The 22,062-nt window shown below is 48.4% G+C and overlaps 10 protein-coding genes across 10 annotated transcripts; 6 read left to right on the plus strand and 4 right to left on the minus strand.

Moving 5' to 3' along the window:
- The first annotated feature begins 1,558 nt into the window (after positions 1-1,558).
- B0J16DRAFT_347354 (NADP-dependent oxidoreductase domain-containing protein) lies at positions 1,559-3,169 on the plus strand. Its single transcript, XM_046128558.1, has 3 exons — positions 1,559-1,824; positions 2,132-2,925; positions 2,980-3,169. Exons 1-3 carry the CDS (start codon positions 1,680-1,682, stop codon positions 3,013-3,015), a joined length of 975 nt encoding a protein of 324 aa, XP_045980198.1. The 5' UTR covers positions 1,559-1,679; the 3' UTR covers positions 3,016-3,169.
- Positions 3,170-3,244: 75 nt separating this feature from the next.
- B0J16DRAFT_174239 (uncharacterized protein) lies at positions 3,245-4,935 on the minus strand. The gene is made up of 3 exons (XM_046122461.1): positions 4,424-4,935; positions 3,492-4,370; positions 3,245-3,437 (listed from the first exon to the last, which is right to left on the minus strand). Exons 1-3 carry the CDS (start codon positions 4,662-4,664, stop codon positions 3,421-3,423), a joined length of 1,137 nt encoding a protein of 378 aa, XP_045980199.1. The 5' UTR covers positions 4,665-4,935; the 3' UTR covers positions 3,245-3,420.
- A 243-nt stretch (positions 4,936-5,178) lies between these two features.
- B0J16DRAFT_174233 (Alpha/Beta hydrolase protein) lies at positions 5,179-6,865 on the plus strand. The gene is made up of 2 exons (XM_046122460.1): positions 5,179-5,891; positions 5,945-6,865. Exons 1-2 carry the CDS (start codon positions 5,456-5,458, stop codon positions 6,691-6,693), a joined length of 1,185 nt encoding a protein of 394 aa, XP_045980200.1. The 5' UTR covers positions 5,179-5,455; the 3' UTR covers positions 6,694-6,865.
- A 999-nt stretch (positions 6,866-7,864) lies between these two features.
- B0J16DRAFT_347359 (uncharacterized protein) lies at positions 7,865-9,573 on the plus strand. Its single transcript, XM_046128559.1, has 4 exons — positions 7,865-8,318; positions 8,371-8,783; positions 8,836-9,067; positions 9,119-9,573. The coding sequence occupies exons 1-4, from the start codon at positions 8,131-8,133 to the stop codon at positions 9,150-9,152; spliced, it is 867 nt and encodes a 288-aa protein (XP_045980201.1). The 5' UTR covers positions 7,865-8,130; the 3' UTR covers positions 9,153-9,573.
- A 243-nt stretch (positions 9,574-9,816) lies between these two features.
- Positions 9,817-12,344, minus strand: B0J16DRAFT_347361 (uncharacterized protein). Its single transcript, XM_046128560.1, has 7 exons — positions 11,823-12,344; positions 11,483-11,775; positions 11,201-11,432; positions 11,091-11,152; positions 10,630-11,041; positions 9,972-10,386; positions 9,817-9,910 (listed from the first exon to the last, which is right to left on the minus strand). Exons 1-6 carry the CDS (start codon positions 12,105-12,107, stop codon positions 10,303-10,305), a joined length of 1,368 nt encoding a protein of 455 aa, XP_045980202.1. The 5' UTR covers positions 12,108-12,344; the 3' UTR covers positions 9,817-9,910; positions 9,972-10,302.
- A 172-nt stretch (positions 12,345-12,516) lies between these two features.
- On the plus strand, positions 12,517-13,820 carry B0J16DRAFT_347365 (ribosomal L18ae/LX protein domain-containing protein). Its single transcript, XM_046128561.1, has 3 exons — positions 12,517-13,189; positions 13,249-13,425; positions 13,488-13,820. The coding sequence occupies exons 1-3, from the start codon at positions 12,995-12,997 to the stop codon at positions 13,644-13,646; spliced, it is 531 nt and encodes a 176-aa protein (XP_045980203.1). The 5' UTR covers positions 12,517-12,994; the 3' UTR covers positions 13,647-13,820.
- B0J16DRAFT_347367 (uncharacterized protein) lies at positions 13,821-16,365 on the minus strand. Its single transcript, XM_046128562.1, has one exon. It carries the CDS (start codon positions 15,953-15,955, stop codon positions 13,835-13,837), a length of 2,121 nt encoding a protein of 706 aa, XP_045980204.1. The 5' UTR covers positions 15,956-16,365; the 3' UTR covers positions 13,821-13,834.
- A 27-nt stretch (positions 16,366-16,392) lies between these two features.
- Positions 16,393-17,627, plus strand: B0J16DRAFT_347368 (GNAT domain-containing protein). The gene has a single exon (XM_046128563.1). It carries the CDS (start codon positions 16,661-16,663, stop codon positions 17,345-17,347), a length of 687 nt encoding a protein of 228 aa, XP_045980205.1. The 5' UTR covers positions 16,393-16,660; the 3' UTR covers positions 17,348-17,627.
- B0J16DRAFT_347369 (uncharacterized protein) lies at positions 17,628-18,350 on the plus strand. Its single transcript, XM_046128564.1, has 2 exons — positions 17,628-17,787; positions 17,840-18,350. Exons 1-2 carry the CDS (start codon positions 17,715-17,717, stop codon positions 18,253-18,255), a joined length of 489 nt encoding a protein of 162 aa, XP_045980206.1. The 5' UTR covers positions 17,628-17,714; the 3' UTR covers positions 18,256-18,350.
- A 1,499-nt stretch (positions 18,351-19,849) lies between these two features.
- On the minus strand, positions 19,850-21,883 carry B0J16DRAFT_374642 (guanine nucleotide exchange factor). Its single transcript, XM_046130617.1, has 4 exons — positions 21,480-21,883; positions 21,355-21,431; positions 20,188-21,284; positions 19,850-20,134 (listed from the first exon to the last, which is right to left on the minus strand). Exons 1-4 carry the CDS (start codon positions 21,592-21,594, stop codon positions 20,029-20,031), a joined length of 1,395 nt encoding a protein of 464 aa, XP_045980207.1. The 5' UTR covers positions 21,595-21,883; the 3' UTR covers positions 19,850-20,028.
- Positions 21,884-22,062: the final 179 nt, after the last annotated feature.

Raw genomic sequence — 22,062 nt, forward strand, 5'->3', positions numbered from 1 at the left:
CTGTGGAACGAAAGGACAGGCTAATGGGCGGCTAACTAAGGCTAAGGCAGGGAAGGCGTGGGGCAGACGACTTCAGGCTAAATTGCTCCTGCTGCTTTCTACCGGAAGGGAAAGACCTAGGGACCCTCAGAGAGGCTCTTTCTTGGTCCATCATGACATGAATTAACCAACATCTGTTTGAATTCATCCGCGTATAATCCACAATATCAAGAGTTTCATAGACTGGGGAACCCAGAATTACGCCGAGCCGGGATAATTGACCACGTCACTGGAAGATTGTAGTGGTCATTTGATGAAGGCGACATCCGAAGTTGAGGCGTTGGTCGTTGGTCGTTGACTAGGTCTATCTATCACTTACAGGACATCCATGATCACCTATTCAGGCAAGTTATGCTGCATCAACCGTAAAAACATCCGCACGAGTTAAACTGATTTGACAAGTAACGAAGCTGTCAATCTTTGCTTAGCCTAGCCGCGGCACTGCACGAGACAGGTCCCCTCAGCTGGGTTCAGTTAAACGCACGAATAGAAGATTGATGTTATTGTTATTCGCGATCAGCTCTGAGACAACAAGGAGGGACCTGCATCGTCATGAAACAATACGGTACTGCTTTGCGAGAACTGCTTACGTGGTTGCAGAAACCGATGCAGATGCAGATACTTTGCTTCTTCCCGTTGCTTGCCTCATCGTCCATCCTCTAGAGGTAGTCTAGGGTCTTGGTATGTGGCTTGGTTTTGCGGGGTGATTTACCCTTTACAAGATTGGTTCTTCAGCCGATATTCCGCGAATACATTACAGTACAGTACAGTACAGTACATGAGTGTAACCAGATTATCTAGATTTCACTTTCACCTGTTGGCAGCCTTTTCGTCTGATGTCTATAAACATGTGGCTTGATGTCCAATTCTGGTTGTCGATAACAATAGCGCTGTCGTAGTTGAGCCTCTTGTACCCTGGTGAGAGCATTTTATCCAGCTTTACGACAGCGATAAGCGACCAAGATCCATTTTAACCAAAAGACTTCTCCATATCTTTTCCAAACAAATGCCTAGAAAAAAGGATTCCGTAGCCAGACGCAACAAGAGTGACAAGATCCCAGGTGGGATTACGCCCACCACCCGCCGGATGAATTCCCTTCTTGCCCCACCAAAGGCGGCATTATCTCAAGGCAGACAATTCTTCGGTCGCATGATGGAGCTTGGAGATTTGCCGCCGTTATATCCAATACCTGTATGCAACAAGACACACACCTCTAGTCTAGCCATTGGGGGTTACACACCCCCAAATCCCCGAGGAAGCTGCATTTACAGTCCCATGATACTATAGTAACCACATAACCAACCCATGCAGAGTGACATTCTATGACCACAAGCATCTAGAAACATAGATTAGAAACTAATGCAGTTTTGGTAACTGCGGAATTTTTTAGAAGGCGTCTAACTATCAATGCAAACCATGTCATTGCTGCTGTCATGCCCGCAGCCATGAGGGCCGCTGTACGGATACAGTATCATACATTCTAGTCTAGGACAACAGACAGACAACATACGTTTCTCTGCTACCATAAATACGCCTCTCCCCTCCTCTGTGTTGCCATTCCTACTTTCCCTTCTCTCTTCCTTTTCTATTGTATCATCCGTCTTCTCTCATATACACAATCTTATCAAATACCGTCACAATGGTCAACGTTCCCACCATCAAGCTTAACAGCGGCTATGACATGCCCCAGATTGGCTTCGGTCTCTGGAAGGTCGATGAAAACTGCTCCGACGTTGTCTACAACGCCATCAAGGCCGGTTACCGTCTGTTCGATGGTGCTTGCGGTATGTCTTTCCTCTACAACTGCATTCACAATCACAATTGCCCTTCTGGTCACATCACGTCACGGACAGATCTGTCTCTTACAAGACGACAATTCGTCTGCCCCTCCTCCCCAGCTGAAACCCCTGCTCTCTGCCCCTCATTTTCCCTGCCAATTGCCCGAGAAAACAGCCACATTACCCCTGCAAAATGACCCCTCCACCACGCGGAGAGCTTCACAATGTGGGGTGGCAGCTTCATGAAGCTCTCATTTTACCCGGACAAGGCAAACCAACAGCCAAGACTTTTACTAACATGGTTCGTCTGCAGACTACGGCAACGAGAAGGCCTGTGGTGAGGGTGTTGCCCGCGCCATCAAGGAGGGCATCGTGAAGCGAGAGGACCTCTTCATTGTCTCCAAGCTCTGGCAAACATACCACGACAAGGAGAACGTCGAGCCCATCACCCGCAAGCAGCTCGCCGACTGGCAGATCGACTACTTCGATCTCTTCCTCATCCACTTCCCCGTCGCCCTCGAGTACGTCGACCCCTCGGTCCGCTACCCCCCTGGCTGGCACTACGATGATGCCGGCACCGAGATCCGCTGGAGCAAGGCCACCAACCAGGAGACCTGGGAGGGCATGGAGAACCTCGTTGAGAAGGGTCTCGCCAAGTCCATTGGTATCTCCAACTTCCAGGCTCAGGCTATCTACGACCTGCTCAAGTACGCCAAGATCCGCCCTGCCACCCTCCAGGTCGAGCTTCACCCCTACCACCAGCAGACTGAGCTCGTCAGCCTCGCCAAGGCTGAGGGTATTGCTCTGACTGCCTACTCCTCTTTCGGTCCTACCGGCTTCATTGAGCTCGACATGGACATCGCCAAGTCTGCCTCTCCTCTCATGCAGCACGAGGTCTTCACCAGCCTCGGCAGCAAGTACAACAAGACCTCCGCCCAGGTTCTTCTCCGATGGGCCACTCAGCAGGGTCTTGCTGTCATCCCCAAGAGCACCACCCCCAAGTACATGGAGCAGAACTTCGACTGTGTCGACTGGAACATCGACGAGGAGGACATGAAGCGCATCTCCAAGATGAACCTCAACCTCAAGTTCAACAAGCCCACTAACGTAAGTTTTCACTCGTTTCCTGAATTGCCAAGTGTCAATGCTAACACTCTGCAGTACTTCCCCACCGAGAAGCTCTGGATCTTCGGTTAAATAATGATATGATATTTTATGATATGAGTAAAAAAGAGAGAAGCATGGGAACATGACTGTTTTGGGATATCAGGCGTTAAATGACGATGGGCTGCATTTTGTAGAACCGCTCTCATAGATTACAAATGACAGTTAACCCTTCCACACAAACAATAGTGTAATTGCACGAGGTGAATGCTGGTCAATGGTTCGATCTGTGATATGCCTGGACTTATCGCAAAACATCATCGTGTAGCTCCCAATGACTTTATCATCACGAAACTCGTCTGACATGTGAATCGCGTCAATTGGTTGTCATGGCATCGTTTATTTGTATGCTCCATTGATACCGTCTTGAGTATAGATAAACAAAACTCCTCCCCAAACGCCTTGCTTTCTATGCTGATGCCTTCCAAAATTGAGTTCTTATGTTCTCACAAAAGCTACCAAACTGGTCAGTGACTGTATTCGGGTATGGTTTTGAGGGATGAACTTACTGGCATCAATCTGTTTGACCTGTGGTAATGTTAACCGAATTCTGTTCCTATATGCCACCGGCTCCTGCAGTTGCAGTGGGTTTCCTTCAAAGTACACCGTTGTCAAGCTCTTCTTGTCGGCAAGGTACTTGGCAACCTCCTTGTAATCGCTGATAAGGTTGTAACTGGCCCATAACTCCTCCAACTCAGAAAGTGACTCAAGACCCTTAATGCTGGTGATCTTGTTATTTGAAATGTCCAGTACGTGTAGCTTGGGATTGTGTTCCAGACCCTCCAAAGACTCCAGCATATTATGAGAAATGTAGAGCTCCTCGAGTGTGGGAACATCCTTGAGTGGTGACAAATCGCTTATACGGTTGGACTGAATACTGAGGAGGCGCAGGTTGGGCATACCACCAAGACCTGTGAGCTCAGTAATCTTGTTCTTTGCCAGCCAAAGCTCCTCGATCGCCTTCAGAGAATCGAGGTTCTTGATTTCGCGAATACGGTTCGATCCAAGCTCGAGAGACGTCAACTTATCGAGTCCCTCCAACCCCTCGATTTTACTGATCTTGTTGGCGACGAAGTACAGTTCCTTGAGTTTTGTCAAATGGTTGACATGCTTAATATGTTTGATCTTGTTGAAACTTAGATCGAGGCTTGTGAGGTTTGTCAACTCGTCCAGGCCACGAATGTGGGAGATGAGGTTGTCGTAGAGGTCTAAGTCTTCAAGGGTCTCGGCAAGGGCAGAAAGGCCATCGATTTGCTCGATACTGTTCTGACGGAGACAAATTCGGGAGACGTTCTTGAAGCGCTCGAGGCGTAGCGAGGAGATCGATCCGATGCGAGAGTGGGAACACATAATTTCGTCGGTCTCGGGGTCTTCGTCGTCGAGAAGGTCTGCACGATGTGTTAGCGGGCTTCTACCACGGTCCGTGAAATGGTGAACATACCCTCATCAGCGTCAATCTTCTCTCCCTTCATAACGTTCTCTTCGTCCGAGTAATCAGAGTCAGTCAAAGCCTCTGGATTTGCCATAGACGCCGACTTTGGCATGCGAAGCTTGCCATCCCAGCCCTTGCTATTCCTGAGGCCAGGGCTGGACTCGCCATCGACGCGCGGAGACGGCGCATCATCACCCCCGGGGAGTTCGATGTGCGCATGGCCGTCGTTTTCTTTATCGGAAGCAGGCATGGTGATGGTGATTGTGATTTCGTCTTGGTGGGGTTCTGTCAAAACAAAGACGATGATGTAGGTATCAAGCCTAAGTTAGATATTGGATCTGTCGGTAAATGGCGGGGCAGATGCAAGTTTGTAAGCGATGGGACTTTTGCACCTAACGACCTTAGTGGGGGAAAGACGTCGGAATGCGTTAACGTTAGGCGAAATGTAGAAAGAAAAGGTTGGGTTGGAGGAGGTGGAAAGTGCTGATTAAAAGCTGAGAAATTGTCGGGTGCTCTTTTGAAATGTAGGTAGACCACGGCAATAGAAAGTTAACGCTGTTCCTTTCCTCTACCGTTTTGGTTCGAGTTGGTTCCTGAGGTGGCTGAAACAAGAGAGTTTGGTGGGGCAAATACCACTGTATGTCGCTAGGTATGATATCAGCAATCACACCACGAAGCACATGAGATAATTGATGATACAATTCTCAATGTTTGCTTGGGATTGTAAGAGATTGATAAGATTTCAATTAATTCCACAGTAAACTATAGAGAAGATCTGGTTATCTTATAGTTATGATTCTCAAGTACATATGCCTCAAAAATTGTCAAGTCCAGTCAGATCTACCTCAATACTACCCGTCCCTCCATCAATTTTCCTCGGCTGCCCATCACATCCCCAATCCGCACACTTGCATCCTCTTCAAATCCAGTGACAAACGAACATGTCATAACCCCCCGTGCCCCTTGTGCCTAACTACAGCATCCCACGTCTCTTCCTCCCCTGTCAGATGTTTCTTTGATCGTCGGCTACAAATGTGAGAAATGGCATTTCGCGCTGTCGCCGTCCCATTCCCGCGCTTTCGAGCTGCTTGCGTGGGATCGAGACCGCATATCCGCTCCAACAGAGAGAGACTTGCATCCTTGAGGCCCTCGCCAGGCTGCATGAGACCATTGCATGTTGCGCCTTTTCTCATGCCGCCGTTGCTGTTTAGTGGGTTATTCGTGGCATTATGGTGTTGGAAGTGTGCAATGATGGTCTTGTTCCAGAATGCCATTATCTATAATCCATTTCTGCCTCCCAATGCGCGCAGCATGACCATTGATGAGGTGTCCCGAGATTGTGGGCGGATAAAATGGAGGGAAGAGAGGATAAAGTCGAAGGATGGCACAGAGATTGCGTTGTGCGTAGCAGATGTGCCCTCAGTACCCGAACCGAGTACTGCCAAGGCCGCTCACGCTTATGTCCTCTACTTTCAAGGTTCGCCAATCTCATCAATCTCGTATCTTACAGTAGCTTACTTAAAGCCCTAGGTAATGCATCGTCTCTGCCACCTAGGCTGCCAGACCTTTCCTGGATAATACGTCGAGCTCACGAGAATGAGCCCTCAATCCATTACACAATAGTATGTTTGAGTTATCGCGGCTATTGGACATCTCATGATCGGCCATCAGAACCAGGAATAGATCTCGATTCACAAGCAGCGTTACAATGGATATATCAATTGCATGAAAGCAAGTCGAAGAAAGGTGACGGAACAAAGCCAACAGTACTCCTCTGGGGACAAAGCATTGGGTGTGGCTTTGCAACCAACCTGGCTGCCAAAGGCCAGTTCCCTCCTGATCTAACAATAGATGGTCTCATTCTCGAAACGCCATTCACAAACGTTCGAGCTATGCTCCAAGCATTGTATCCACAGAAGTGGCTTCCATACCAATATCTCTGGCCATTTCTCCGAAACCATCTAGATAGCTGGACCAACCTCGGCATGATAGCCAAGAGGTTTCCGGAGTCGCCGCCCGGAATATTTATCGTGGAAGCGGGCAAAGATGAGCTTGTGCCTGCCAATCACGGCGAGGAGCTGCTTGAGCGATGTCAACGGGTTGGACTCCCGGTGGAGCGACAAAAGGTACGCGGGGCACTGCACAATGAAGCCATGGTGAGAGCAGCGGGCAAGCAAGCACTTGCACACTCCATCGCCACGGCTGTTATGCAGGCGCAAGGACCTAAGATGTTAAGAAAAGGGGAAGTCTTGAACAATGCAAGGAACCAGATAACTTGAAACTGGTCAGATAGAGGGGCAAATAACGACGTCTCAAGTTCTTCTGGCGTGAATTCGGGACATGTCGGTCATCTGCAGCTGTGGTGTACAGGGATCGTCAGAGTGTGTGACTGCCAAATGCCGTCACGCTCAAGTGACCGATCCTGTATAACGGGTAATGTCACCGTCGATGCCCTCAAGTTTCATCCGAGCCTTGAACTAAAGGGTCACTAAAACCCAACAGACTGTATTGAGTGTGGAGGTGTTGGAAGGAATATGCAAGCTATGCCAGGTACCTTACCTTGGTGCCCCTTGCTAAATCATACCCACGGACCATGTAACAAGGCTAAACGATCCACTATCAATTAAAGCAGCATGGGGTTAAAAAAAAAGGAAAAAGTTGTTTGCGGTTGAGTGTGCTCGGAGGCGAGAAGCCATGATGTGCAGTCGTGAGGATTAGATAGACGATGGGAAGCTTCAGCAGCAATAGCGGGTTTAATCATCTTGGTATGAGTCTCAATTGAAGTCAATTGAATCTCCAGAAACTTAAGACTCGAATGATGCAAGAAATGACGAGGTTTGACCAGTATTTCAAAGCCTTGCAGCTCCATCATCGAACATGCCCTATCATGCAGTCCCATGAGCTTGGAGACTTCTGCCTTGAGAGGGTCCCCATTCAGCACGCAGAGCTCCACTAATCCTAATTGCAGAGGCGAACCACCACGCTGTAATCTCCATTGTTACAGAAGCCTCCAGTTGGAGCTTCAATTAAAAGAGGCATAAGTCAAACCCGCTAACAAGCCCCCCTTACTCTTTCAGTCCATGTTGTGTTTCCTTTTTCCCAGCCCCCTTTTCTTTGTGACTCCCATCTTTCGTCAGATCCCTGGACACCCCCTGTAAAATTCCAACGACAGACGCCTGGAGTCAATTAAACTGCCCTGTTCTGAATCACGTGCGCCCGCGGCAATATCGCGCCCCTCTCTACGCGGACACCCAGGCTCGGACACGCGTCGGGCTACGACTTATCACCAAGCCAAATAAGGGCTGACTCGCCTTCATGCGTAGGATGATTGGGGATGATCTTCCAGCGGGGGTGCCGCTACATCAGGCAGCCCATTCGCACGGGGCAAGCCTCGTATGTTATAAAGATGCTGTCGTGTCTCCCATTTCGTAGACCTTTTCCCCGTATCCTGAGTCGAATCAGAAGAGTGATCGCTTTTTCAGTAAGTCACTATTTGAACCTGAGGTAGGTTTCAATTTTATCCGAGACGATCTTCTTCCGGCGTTTTTGTTATCATCGTCTGCCTCCTTCTTTTTATTGTTGCCTCGTTCTGTCTCTGCCTACTCTGCCACCCACCACGTTATCGGCCAACGAGTATAAAACCGACCAACGGCCCACCAGTTCTAATAATACAACGTCTTGAATTTCACTCGAGATCATTCACACAATCAATCAACATGTTCTCCTCATCCAGACGACACGAGAGCTCAAGCAAGAGCTTCTCAAAAGGCCACAAAGCTAGCAAGTCTAGTGCTTCTTTTAGCAAAGATAGTGGCATCACTAAGCGAAAACATGAGTCTCGTCACCATCGTCGACCAACTATGACTTCCATGACTAGCGCCAGTGGTGATGTTATGATGGGAGAGTAAGTCTATATCTGCCGTCTATCCTCATGACTTGTTTCTTACAGACTCCAGGAGCACTGGGGCTTCACCCATCGTCACTCTCGTCGTTGGCAGCGAACAACGTCTCTTTGCTGCCCACGAAGACGTTCTTTCCAACAGTCCCTTCTTCAACAATGCTCTACGAAACGGATACATGGATGTCGCCAGCAAACGGATCTCACTTCCCGACGAAGAGCCTGAGATCTTTAGCTCTGTTCTTGAGTTCTTGTACAAGGGCGACTACACTCCTCGTCTCGTGCACAACAAGCGCCGAAACTCATATGAGTTAGAAGCCGCTACCGAAGAACAGCGCTCTGCTGTTGAGAGCACTGTTTATCACCGCAGTGTTGATGGTGATCTTCTCAAGGACACCGTCATCTACTGTGCCGCGGAGAAGTATGGCCTTGACGAGCTCAAGAAGCTATCGCTGCGCAAACAAGGACTTCGTATGTTTCCTTCTCCCTATGTCGATATACCTTTACTCATAAGTGTTCACAGAATCTGGAATCCAGTGCAGCACCATTCTTGCTTCAGCCAGATACGCCTACGCCAACACTCCCGACACAGACTCCAAACTACGAGCTCACTATCTCGCTCTCATCATTCGCTCACGCAGCACTTTCAAGCGAAGTGGCACCATGCAACTTGAGATGTACAACGGCGGCACTCAACTTTTCTTTGATCTATTTGTCGCTCTTTGCAACCATGTCGACGACATCTCGACTGCATCGTAAGCCTTAACCTTGATATTGCACGATGTTCTTCAACTAACGCACGGCAGAAACACTCCTCGCTCAAACCGCCACTTCTCTTAATAACCCATCCTCTTCACACGTGGCTCTCTTATTGACTTTAATGAAACACGATTCCCCTTCTTCTTTTTTTGATACAAGGCGCCGACTTCACAGTATTGACCAATACCATAAAACTAAAGAGAATACCTGCGATAGGAGTTTGGGGCGCTACATGCTTTTCAAGGCGTTTCAACGGTTGAATCTGGCGCTGAATCTTATTTTCTTTTGTACTACTACTCTTCTTAATAGCCCCTAGTGGATTACTTATCTTGAAGCAAGGGGTTTGGATTTATGGCTCTGCTCAGAGCGAGCTGGTTGGGATTTGCTTGTTCACGATGGTTTTGTACCAAGGATACCAAGACTGTCATCTACGATGGATTGACGAAAAAACTGTACTATTATTATTCATGACGCTCTTTTGGACGAGCTATTTCGAAAAGAGCGAGCTTTCAAATAAACTTCATATCTTAAATCAAACCTTGCCCGTTATTGTAACTTGGAGTGAGAACCAAAAGTTCCTAGCACAAACACCAAAACTCAACGTTCAACAAGGTTTGGTAAGCGTGTCCAATCACGTCGTGAAACAGGTGTCGCTTATAACGGAATAGATCCCCGGATGTGAGTCACGCTGGGGGATAGAGTGCGATCTAAAACATGCGAGTGGAAAGGAAGCGAACCATGCAAACTGCAAGAGTGCACTGCGGGGATTTCAACGCCGCTTCGGATTCGACAAAAAGTCAAACTAGGGTCTCAGGACGCCAACAAAAGTAAACAAATATCTGTAGGTATGGCCATTATGTCTAAGGCTTCAACAGTTGGGGGCTGACAAGGACGAGGCACAGATGCAAAGCAGGGAGATGCAAGCGTGGTGCACGCTGCGGTGGTTGACCGTGAATATGGCGTAAAGACAACCTCGATCAGTGGGGAGGTCAAGCCAACTCCATTGTGAGCCTCGAATTGAAAAGCAAATGTAGAACAGAGTATGGCCATCGTGAAAACTGCTTTGTGATTTGTTGACGCAGGCGTCATCCTGACGGCTGCGGTATCTATCCGCTTTGTGCACTAGTTTTTTCATAGAATAGTATCAATAAGGGAAGCATCGCTGAACTCTCACGCTCCTCTTGTCTATCAGACCATGTCTCGCCCAATAACTTCCTTCGACAGCCTCACCTCACAGTCCTGTGCCGGGGAAAGCTCCCTTTTTGGACAGTACCACGATACCTCGTTCTCTTGCGATATAGCCTTTCATAAGATCCTAAAAAAGCATATGTGTTAGTGACTCAGGTGTTTGTAAGGCTGAGATGGAGGGGAGTGTAGATAGATATCGAGAATGCCCTAGGCAGGCATCCAAATGAGGCAACAATTTGGTGACGAGTATATAATCAAATGACCGCCACGTGGATGCCGACGACTACTTTCGCCAATTTCGACCAAGGAAAAGACAGCAGTTCCACGAGGCAGCCAACAGCTCGGCAAGGGAAAAGGTCTGATAACTTACCTTGTAAATCATATTGGCCAGCATACACTCAACCTCATCTGGATCGACCAAGTGACCGCTGCCCATACTGATAGCAGCCTGAAACTCGGCAACGGGAACTCTTGTACGACGAACCGGGGCGGCGTCACCATCTTTTGGCTCATCAAATCCACCAGCGAGGAAGACCTTACGAAGGAGGTTACGCAAGGCGATATCTCGACCTCTTTCAAGGGTAAGATAAATACGTCGTTTGACAAATTCAGCTTCGCCATGCTGTAGAGCTTGGTCAAAGGCCTGAAGGTTGCCGGATTTGATGCAAGTAGCGAGAGGGAGGAAGAGGTCCTGTAGTCGCGGGTAATTCTCAAGGAGGGCCTTGGTAGGGAGGACGTGGCTAGTAAGGAGACGGCAAGGAATGAGGTAGGTTAGGATTCGTCTGTCATTAAGTCAACAAACATGTTCGAACTGCAATGGCTTGTACTCACTCTGATTGCGCGTAAGCGTCTTTATGGCACAGTTGCCATGCTTCGTTGAGGTGAGACTCAGCCTAGATGGAATGTTAGATGATCCCGTTGACTGAGCAAGATGTACCCACCTTCAGGTAGTTTTCCTCAAGGAAGAGCAAGACACCTTCGTAGAACTTGAAAGTCACTCGCTGAGATTTGGGGAACGACTCCAGTGGTGGCATGTCTCCTTTGTCATTGTATACAGCCAGCGTCTTGAGAATCGTTCTCGACAATGAAGCAGAGTTCAACTTGAAGTAAGTCTTGAAGAGGAGGTTGATAATAAAGTAGATTCCCCATTTCCTTGATTCTTCAAGTGGTGCTCTGATTGCAATCAGCCATAGTCCATGTGCCCAGAGCAAAAGCAAACATACCTGTCGTTCAAACACAGTGAGAAGATACGCTTGAGATGTCCCTCGCAGTCTCTTAATTGAAGTTGTTTGTCTGTTTCGGGATCAAAATCATCTGATATCAAGGAAGCTCCAGGACCAGTATCAAAGGCTTTGGCCCGACGCTCCTCGTCGGACTTAATCGCAAATAACCGAAGGTACTTTCCCACCATATACAGGGATGGGATTGTCCATGCTTCGAATCCGTGTGAGTTATAACCACGAATAAGTACTGAGGTCAGTTCTTTCCATGCCTCGTACACTTTTGTCCATGTAGACTGCATCGTGAGTTAGCATGAGTCCAACAGCTGACTCATTTTCTTACCTTGCCGCTCTCCCCCGCCAAGATCTCAGCAACAGCTTTCCAGTATGAGGTGTAGACCTCAACCCAGCCCGTTGTCTCATCGTGATCGATTTTCCGCCGATGAGCTGTGTTGGACTTGATAAAGTGTTTGATGTCGCCTTTAACACTGTGAGAATTCGTGCTACGCCATACAGCCATCAAGCGGTGAGGGTCATCTGCTGGAGGAACAGGTGAGAGTGTCTGCGCAAGTTTATAACCATTCCGTTGTGAGTGAGCCTCCGCAAACTGTTCGAATGTAGTGTTCATGGTGATGGTATTAGACACGCGCTGTGTCTTTGAGTAAGATCTTTAGTGGCAATTAATCTTAAGCATCAATAGAAATTCCAAGAAGTAATAGCGTGTAATCGTTACAGTAGCTCAGTGCGGTGTCAGATTCTGAGATGTTTTGGCAGAATACCAAAGTTGGAGTTACTCAAGGTCGATACCAGCCTCACTCTATCGTTGAAGTCACCTTCACTCTTCGCTCCTTCGCTCACAACTTCTTTGAGCTCTTGTCATCGTATCTGATTGGCCATCAGACCCACCAACCTTGGCAGCCATCTGCATCGAGCGTGCACGTGATGTTCGGTTGAAGTGGGTCTCTGTTGACCAATCGCTGTTGGGGCCCAAGCCCTCCAGAAGCTACGACCCAGTCTCTTGCCCTCTCACCTTCGCACAAAAATTTGGGATCTTTCAAACTTCGGTCATCTTCACTAACCTTCGCAGTCGGAATTGACCAACGTCACAGTAAGTCGACGATACAGACATACACAAGGGAAATAACTAACCAGTATTACAGATGGGTAAGCAATTTTTCTGTTTTATGCGCTCGATCATAGCGATGTCGCCTGCCGGAGGATAATGGACGACGAAAAAAAAACCCAATTTCGATATTCTTCAACTCGACTAGGAGGAGAGCGAGGACGAAGGATCAAGGCCCTCTGGGACTACAACAACCTCGCTATTCGTTTGCACAACTTTCGAATGCCTTTCGAAGCGGGGTCCAGCAAATTTTCTGGCACGGAAACCCAGTTTCGAAATTCGGCATAAAGATTCGACCTACCCACACAGCACTGTTTCGAAATTCGACATTTCTCCTCCGGCTCGCGGCATCGCATCAGATCAATTAGCATCTGGAAAATCTCATACTGACAATGCATTCAGGCCGTCTTCAGGAATACGAGGTCATCGGGCGCCACTTGCCCACCGAGGCTGACCCTACACCCGCCCTCTACCGCATGACCATCTTCGCCCCCAACGAGACGGTCGCCAAGTCCCGATACTGGTACTTCTTGCGCGGTCTCAAGAAGGTCAAGAAGGCCACTGGTGAGATCGTCAGCGTCAAGACTGTACGTTTAACAAATTTCAACCCTGAAGGAACCAATGGAGGCTAACTCGGAAATTTCAGCTCCACGAGAAGCACCCCCTCAAGGTCAAGAACTTCGGTGTCTGGATCCGATACGACTCTCGTTCCGGCACGCACAACATGTACAAGGAGTACCGTGAGCTGTCCCGAACAGATGCCATCGAGTCTCTCTACTCCGACATGGCTGCCCGCCACCGTGCCCGCTTCAGGTCCATCCACGTACGTCGAACTTACCTCTCAACCACAGATCCCGCATTGCAGCTACTAATAACATACTTCAGGTCCTCCGCGTCGTCGAGCTCGAGAAGACCGAGGACATCAAGCGACCTTACATCCGCCAGCTCACCCAGAAGAACCTGAGCTTCCCCCTCCCCCACCGTATCACCAAGGAGAGCTCCAAGAAGGTGTTCAGCGCGAAGCGACCTTCCACTTTCGCTTAGAATGATTTCGGTTTAGAGGATGGTTAGGCTCTGCGGGTGTTACACGGGATCATGGAAATATCAACTGAGTTTGCTCAATAAAATGGGCAATGAATGAACCAAAAAATTCTGAGCATGCGAGATGCTGGCCGGTGTGATGCACAATTGATTGGGTTTATAAACTAGCAATGACTACCGATTGTGAACTGTTACAAAGATTCGCCTGACCCGCTTCCTGGAGATGTCTCCATCTGTGTATCGTTGAAAAACTCTGTCCAATATGACCACTCCATAGGCACGCCTTGCTCCAACCCCATTCCAAAGTCGAGGTTCAAAACTTCTGGCGGATCGAACAGTATTGAAGGGTTCATACTGCTCGTGTCGTACTGCTGCGTCATGCCTGGCCCCGACACCGGGATGTTTGTCATTTGTTGAGCTGGATTAAACTGCAACGGTTGAGGCATATTCATGTTCGGAGGCATGAAAGACACTGCAGGGTCCAGATCCAAGCTGCCGTTGAGGTCCATCTGCTTCAGCAGCGCTTCTGTTCTTGCAGCTCTCGCCTTCTTCAAAAGCTTTTTGATAGGTCTCCAAAGCGAACCTTTGGCTGTGTCTGCGATGTGCTCTCGTGATGAAGGGAACGTTCTCTCGACAACAACCCATGCCTTTTCCACCAACTCTCCCTCGGTTTGCACGCAAAGCTCAGCTAACGCAACTGCCAAAGGATGCCATTGCACGTAGGTGTCTGTCCACCAAGCGAATCGGTCTTCCCATTGGTTCTTCGTCATTCGCTCTCGCAGCTCGATAATAGAGATTGCAGTACGTAGCATAGTCTCCTTGGACACACGAGGCCTGTCGGGGGCCGGCCCACCATTGAAGGGATACTGGATGTTGAGCCAGAGCTTGAGAATAACAATACGGGCGATCTCAGCAGCGTAGACGGAAGGAAGATGAGAGGCTCTGGCAGTATGGATGAAGGAGTTTTCCAGTTGGCGAATGTGAGATATAAGCTGATCTTCTGTGTACAGGAAATGCTCGGGTTCGCCTTTTGAACTGTATCGTGGATGAGAAAGAAAGCCAAAGATACTCGAGCACATAGCTGTACACAGACAAACAACATTGTCGGCAGGTGTTGATTTGGGGATCAGAGGCCCATGCGAATCAGGGCCAAAGTCAACATCATCAATCGGTGTAGGGTCTATGGTATCCCAACTAGATTGGACAAGTGTTGAGCCTGAGCCTCTATCTTCGGAGCCACGGATATCAAGAACAACGATGAAGTGCCATAGGCGTCTTCTCATCTCAGCGACAAACGGTGTGAAACGGTGGCCGTCACCGTCTCGATGAAGGTTTTGACCTTGGGCGATACGGACAACCAGTGATGTGAGAACCCAACACGTCCGGTCATGTAGATGCACCCGGATCATGCTGGTGTAAAGCGTGAGTGCTTGTAGAGTTTCGAGCTTGGTAGTACTGAGATAGTCTGCCTCGGCAAGCGCTCGTTCCACAGACACGCGGTATCGTCTTGTAAGAACCTCTTTACTCTCTCCCAGCTGCTTGAAACAAGACTCTGGTGTCAGACAAGCAGCTGCGCAAAAGTATATAGCAAACATAACAGCGTTGATTTCTGGAGTAAATCGGTGTGTTGATGGTGACTCGATGTAAGCTTGGAAATGCTTGCCCATGGTAGGACGGTGTAGAATCTTCATGAGAGGATCGACATTGCGTGAATAGATGGTCCAGAGTCGTATCATCATATTCGGGTGAGGGTGTATCAATGGTTGCCGCGAGCTGTAATCGGAATTTCCAAGCAAATATCCAGACGGACCCGTGGAGGGAGTGTCCAGAGACTCTGGGCTTTCACCCTCGTCATCATCGTCACTCTCCTCAGATGGTTGATTCAACGCTTGTCGAATGCCCTCAACCTCAGCACACAAGTTCCCCCAGAAGCCTGAGCTGAGATACTGCTCTCCAGTCTCTACATTAGCAGCTTGAGTAGCTACAGCCTGGGACTCATCACAGTGATCATCCAAAGTGGCGGACAAAGAAGTTGTCCCTGGTGGAGACTGAATATTCTCCTCATCCAACTGCTTCAATTTGGCGGGGTCAGCTTGATTGACGATGTTTTCAAGACGACTGATCCTATCAAGCAGTTCACTCTGACGAGGTCTCGGAGCGCGCCTGGTTGGTTTTCTTGAAGGAAATACACAGTCGAGCCCGAATCGAGAACATTGACCGCAGAACGGTTGAATCTTGTCGCATTTAATTTTGCGTGTGCGACAGTTGGAGCAACTGAGCACTTTGGCTGGACGGCCTTCGCGGGAACTCATTCTGAGTAAGATTTTAGATAGATAAATATATCCCCGTTGAGAAAAAGAAAAGTGAGTGGGCGATAAAAGCCAATAACTAGGTTTTCTAACGTTAAAACGGCTGCAGAAAAAGGCAGATCCTCTGGATGAGATGTGAGATGATCTTGGCGTTTGAGAGGCTTCGTTGAGTTTATTACCAAAGACTGACTTGTTCTTCAACGAAAAGAAGTGCCGGGAACGGCCCCACCTCTTGTCACTTTAGGTAGTGACGTCTCGATTTTTGGGGGTAACGACTTTGCGCCCAAATCGCTCCAACTCGGGTTGTATCTGTTCTCTCTGGCGTGAAGGGTTCACTGCCAGGGCTGAAGCTAACCCCATTGAACCACTTTATTCAAGGGTCTTAACTGTGCCATAGTCTAGTTGGCTGACTGATACTTCTTTTTCCGAAAATTGGTGCTGTAGGGTATGGATAGTGGCCGGAACTTTTGTAATACGATAACTTTCCAGATAAGTACTTAATTAACGACCAAGGATCCATTCGACTCATAGAGCCACGATAAAGATGGTTTGTGACTCACCTTCTTATCGTTGTATAGACGAAGTCGGAGACAAGATAGTATAAGAAGAAAAGAGGTTCGCAGCATCGTCTTCTTTTACTCACCAACAATCTTAACGAAAACTTGTACTTGCTTTCTCGCATTTTCGCATCATCCTTACCCTACAACAATGGATCCAATCCCAAAGCCACCTCTCGACTTTGTCACAGTCAAGACAACACTTCCCGTCTATCCTCTTCCTCCTAATAGTGAGCGAAAGCCATGGCAGACAGAACGTCTAACAATGAGGCCGATGACCCAGGACGACTTTGTCCATGTCCGGGCTGTTCGAACAGAACCTGACGGTATGATCTGGGCGACCCAAGGTCGTCCTGATATAGAGATGGAAGAGACGCAAAAGAGCCTCGATCGCCGACTACCTCCAAACGATATCAAAGGATACGATTGGCTCATTGCCCTCACCGAGACTGGCGAGTTCATCGGGTTAGGGGGTTCCTGCGTGTGGTCAGCTGAACTTGGCTGGCCAGCTCTAGGATACCAGTTCATCAAGGCGCATTGGGGCAAGGGATATGCCTCCGAGTTCGTCAAAGGCTATCTCAACCAGTGGTGGTCGTTGCCAAGGACCGAGGTTGAGCTCTCGGTGGATAAAAACTCGGTGCGAGGCGACGGTGAAGTCAAAGACGAGTGCATCACAGCCATCACACTAAGTGACCACGTTGTAAGCCAAAATGTCCTCAAGAAGTGTGGGATGGAGTTTGCATCATCGTGGAAAGAGCCTGATGCTCGGGGCATCCTTGACGAAATCACCCTGCATGGATTTTTCGCGCACAAGGCAACGGTCGGTACTCAGCCATGAGCTGATGGCCGAAAAGGGCTATATAACGTCCATATTAACCAATCGGCCTGTTCCGAGCGGTGCATTTGATATGTTGATCGGCCGTGACCGGACATTTCAGAAGTCCGTGATAGTTTCCAGTCCGGATGAGTTCCACTTTTTGGCCGGCCATGATGAAACAATAAGTCAGACGATAGCGAGCCTATACTTATAAGCATCATGTGGTTATATTCTGTCAGCCTTACACTCTTACACAAAGTATATATAGTCGTCATTATATTGAGCTTAAATCATCTACTATTGTGACACTTCTCCAGCTTCAAATCAGTTACTCCATCAAAGGACTAGTACAAAGTTCCATCAATCGTCAGAAGACTTGAATATCATAATGCCTATCGCAATGCCCCTTCCATCTCTTCTGGCTACGGCCACTGGCATCACCGGCTCAGCTTGGGCTTCAGGTAAGACCAATGACAATCTTATCCATGTAAAAATATTCACAATTATCAACAGGCTTCATCATTTCTCTATCTCTCGCCGGTGTCCCAGCCGCTCTTCAACTCCAAGCACCCTCCAGCGCAACTGTATGGCAGGAACTCTTTAACCGTGGCTTCACCCTTATGCCCAAGTTCGCCATAACAACATCAGTAGCCTACCTATACGCCATATATGCAGCAAGGCAAGAAGGCCGTAGTTGGAAGGGCTTAGCGGTCGCTTCAGCCTTGACTGTCTCTATTGTGCCATTTACTATCATCTTCATGGGCCCCACAAATGATCTTTTGATGAAGGCGACTGCTAGTACGTTGGAAGCTTCACAGGAAGATGTGGCCAAGTTGATTGGAAGATGGGGAGTCTTAAATTTGGTGCGAAGCTTGCTTCCTCTGGCTGGAGCCGTTGCTGGCTTTTCAACTTTGATTGAGTCTCAATGAGCATGCACAATGCAAGAAAACAGGAAGAAAGAATGTAAATGATCTAGCAAGGTGCCTTTCAGAAAACTACTAGCTCAATAGTACAAGTTATCAACTCGTGTCGGTGTCCCGGTTCACAGTACCCTTAAAAGAAACCGCTCCCTCATACCAGCTAACTTGATCCTCTTAATGTCTCCCCTCAAACTCGCGAATGAGCTTGTGGCAGTTGCCCAGATTCTTCTTCGGTTCCCAGGTGCACTCCTTCATCGAAAACCCCTTCCACTTGACCAAGTAAAGGTGTACGCCAGTGGGACCGTCGATGCCTGAATCCACGATCTTCTCGACCTCCCATTCAGTCTCAGGTTCCGTGTCACTCTCGTCACTCTTCTTGCTCTTGGCAAGAAGACGTGCGGAGCTTCGTTTAGTAGAAGGGCTGACCTCAGGAACTTGGACGACTACTGTTCCCCTTTTCTTGGTGGGAGGGCGTCCACGGCCTCGCTTGGTGGGAGCTGGTGTTGGTGTGCGCTTCTCCTCGTTGGCTGAAGAAGCTACAGAGCAGAGTCGTGCTGAGCGCCGAGGCGTAACAGCTTCCTTGACCTCAGTGCGGCGCTGACGCTTAGCGGGGCGACCGGGCTTCTTCTTGGGAGCTTCCTCAGTGACTTCCTCATCTGGTGAGAGGGGTCGTTTCGCGCCGAAAGTGATCTTTGCCCGATCATCCAATGGAGGAGTCACAGAATCCTCGCTGTTTCTCTCGACGTCCATAACGTCAGAGACAATCTTCACGAGAGGCTCATCATCTTCGATGCTTTGACGCAGACTAGGTAGTTTAATCAAAATTAGCAGGGGCACTCGAGAGGAAAGAGCCAAGGGAACTCACTTATCACACTCGTCAAAAGGTGCTTTATCGCGAGCGAGGAATACAGTAGGTGTGCGCTTGACTTGAGGCATCTTGCTGATGAAGGAATTTACTAAACAAGGAGGTTTGTTTGTAGTTGGCTGCGATTCGGAGATGCGCTGGCTGAAACAAACAAAAACGTCGTTACGAAGATGGCGAAGCAAACTCTTATCCTTAATAAATGTTATTCTTGAATCCGAGGAATAAATGTAGTCTATACTGACGACGGATCCTGTCTTTGGATCTTGGTACGCGAACCGAAAGGATCGAGTCTGAGCTTGAAGATGTTGAAAAGTGATAATCGCCGAGAATAAAAGAGACGCGATATTCTAGCAATGTTCTAAGAAGTGAGGCTAGAAATTGTGGCAAGTCTTATGATGCTTTGAAAGTTAAGGGCTCGCCGAGTGTTGGTGGATGATGAAAGAAGGAAATGAAGCGTTGGGAAGACGGCAGCTGCTAAGTAAATACAAAGGCAGCGCAAAATATTCTGAAAGCAGGAAACCGCTTATAAAAAGCGATGAACTTTTTAGGTAGTCGATGAAAGTTTAAAAGGTAGAGAGAATCACAAGTAGACCTGCTGCTTGTGTTGAAGAAGAAATTTGTGTGATGAAGGAGATGGATGGAGGTGGAGGTGGTTCAGGATATTTATCATGTAAAGGCAGCAGAGGGCATTTGCCTGCCTGATCACGAGTCATTTGTGGCTGAGAACAAACGGGGACTGTTGAAAAGCATTTGTTGCTGGTATTTTGATACTAATTGTTAAACAAAAGCGCTTGCCTTTGTTCTTATCGCTTCACCGGGTTCCGTTATTTTATTTACCATGAACCCCTGAGCAAAATAAACTACCTAGCAAGCCTCACCAGACCATGGTGAAAGGACGAAGATGACATATCGAGAATTCATTCAATTTCTTCCACTTCATCGTCTTTGAGCTCCCTGTAACGGCCTTCTCTCATGGCTGCCTCCACCGGATTCTGAATATCAACAACGCCTGTCTGTTTCAATCTGCAACTCAGTTAGCTTTTTGCAAGGGGACGACAGTTCAGGAGTACTCATACCGTTCAAACAACACAAAGAGTCTTTCAGCCTCTCGTTCCTTCTCTTCCTCCGTCATTTCAGGCTCATCAACGGGCTTCTCGGCATCAACGTGCTGACCAGTAACGGGGTTGACCGGCTTCTGTGTACCAGGTTCCGAAGCTGAAGGAGGAACTGGGATATTGTTCTGGAAGAGGAAGCCCGATGCAAAACCGTAGCCAACATTTTCAACAAATTTGTTGGGGTCATTGTCCGAGAGGTCGTAAAGGAGGTGCTGGATGACCGTTCCAATGGATGGGGCCAAAGGATTGTTGAAGTTTTGAAGCAGCTTGGCAGACAATGTATCTCCCTTACCCAGCACTTCGCTTCGGTCCTTCTCAGTAGGCAAAAGCTTTTCGCGGATATATTTCTTACTGGAGTCAGGCGCATGCTCGTATATGGTCTTTATGACACCAACGAGTGGTGTTACAGTAGCATCCAATTGGTTGTCCGCAACACTCTTCAACGCACTATCTAGGATATTGACCAGTCGAGACACTATCTTTTCTGGGTCGTCCTCAGGGTGGATGGATGTCCGGCAATCTGACGATCCGACTTCAAGGTTGGCAAGTGCGTTGACAATGAATCCAACTGGTGGATCAAGCGGTTTCGTTTGTGAAATATCTTGCTTGAGAAGCAGAGTTATCAGATGCGGTATCGCTGTGTTGAAGGAAGACGCTTTGTCGGGACAGAAATGTGTGACATTGAACAAGAGTTTTGCGGTTTCAACAAGCGCCATATCTTGCATTGGGTCACTCTTAGCCTTGCCGGAGTCTGACCCCTTGGCATGTCGAGCCAGGTTCTCAGAGATGCGATCCGCCAATTTCTCATCATCGATGAGCTTCTTAAGGTCAATCTTGGTACCGTAGGTTGATAAGAACAAAATGCGGGAGTTGAGAAACTCGTCGTCAAAACTTCCACCATTGAGCCCTTGACAGGCATTTGGTGCAAAGCCCTTATTGGCGAATATCTCCCGAGTGATAGGCTTCAAGACCATGGCATTGGCCAACACTCGTCGAGCGGCATCAGCACTCTTGGTAGATGGCTTGTCATAGGCGTGTCGAAGAAGCACAGAGATGGCCTTTGATAATGGTCAGCGATACAGCCAGACCACATTTGGCCCTCCGCGGGGAAGACAGGGGGTTACGGACCTCTTCTGTGTAGAGGGGATCGGCATTAGTAGGATCTCTAGTGAGAACCTTCAGTTGGTCCAAAGCTGCAGCGCGGTCTGTCCTTGAAATTAGCGAGATCTCTTACACACCTTTAGAGTACATACCATCTGGGAGATAGAGCTCTTCTTTGAGATCTTCGGTAAGGTCATTCACGAGTTCCTGGATGTATTTGTGCTTCTCGGTCCCTGTGGGCAGGCCAACAGGCGGTAGAGTGGCCATGATGAATGATGTGCAAATACGCTGTCTGGAGTTACGTTATAGGATAGTTAGTATGCGTATACGTGGTAGGATGGTTGTTGTCCAGGTGTGGTTTAAGATGAGCGGGGAGAAGATGATATAAATTGGATTTGAGCCACTAACAAAACGTATCGCTAGCCGCAGACTTAGGATCGTTAAGTATAGGTAGGCAACTGCGATCAATAAAGATGCAGTACTTGAAATCAAGTACTCTGGGGGTCTGTATACACCTGCATTCCTTCCCTTTCCACTGCCCAAACTCAATCAAGGCGCAATATGTGTTATTGAATTAGTCTTGGTGCAGTCTGCGGTATTCCGTTTTCTCCGGGCAGTCTCTGAATTCGGAGCTGATGAGTTCCAGGTACCTATGATCGCTACGATAGCCCCCGTACTGAATCTGTAGCGGGTACTTCAGCGTGCCTCGCTTACCTAAAATCTCCAAATAACACC

The sequence above is a fragment of the Fusarium flagelliforme genome (assembly GCF_020744385.1).
Source record: "Fusarium flagelliforme strain FIESC 12 MPI-CAGE-AA-0113 chromosome Unknown B0J16scaffold_6, whole genome shotgun sequence".
Classification (NCBI taxonomy): Eukaryota; Fungi; Ascomycota; class Sordariomycetes; order Hypocreales; family Nectriaceae; genus Fusarium; species Fusarium flagelliforme.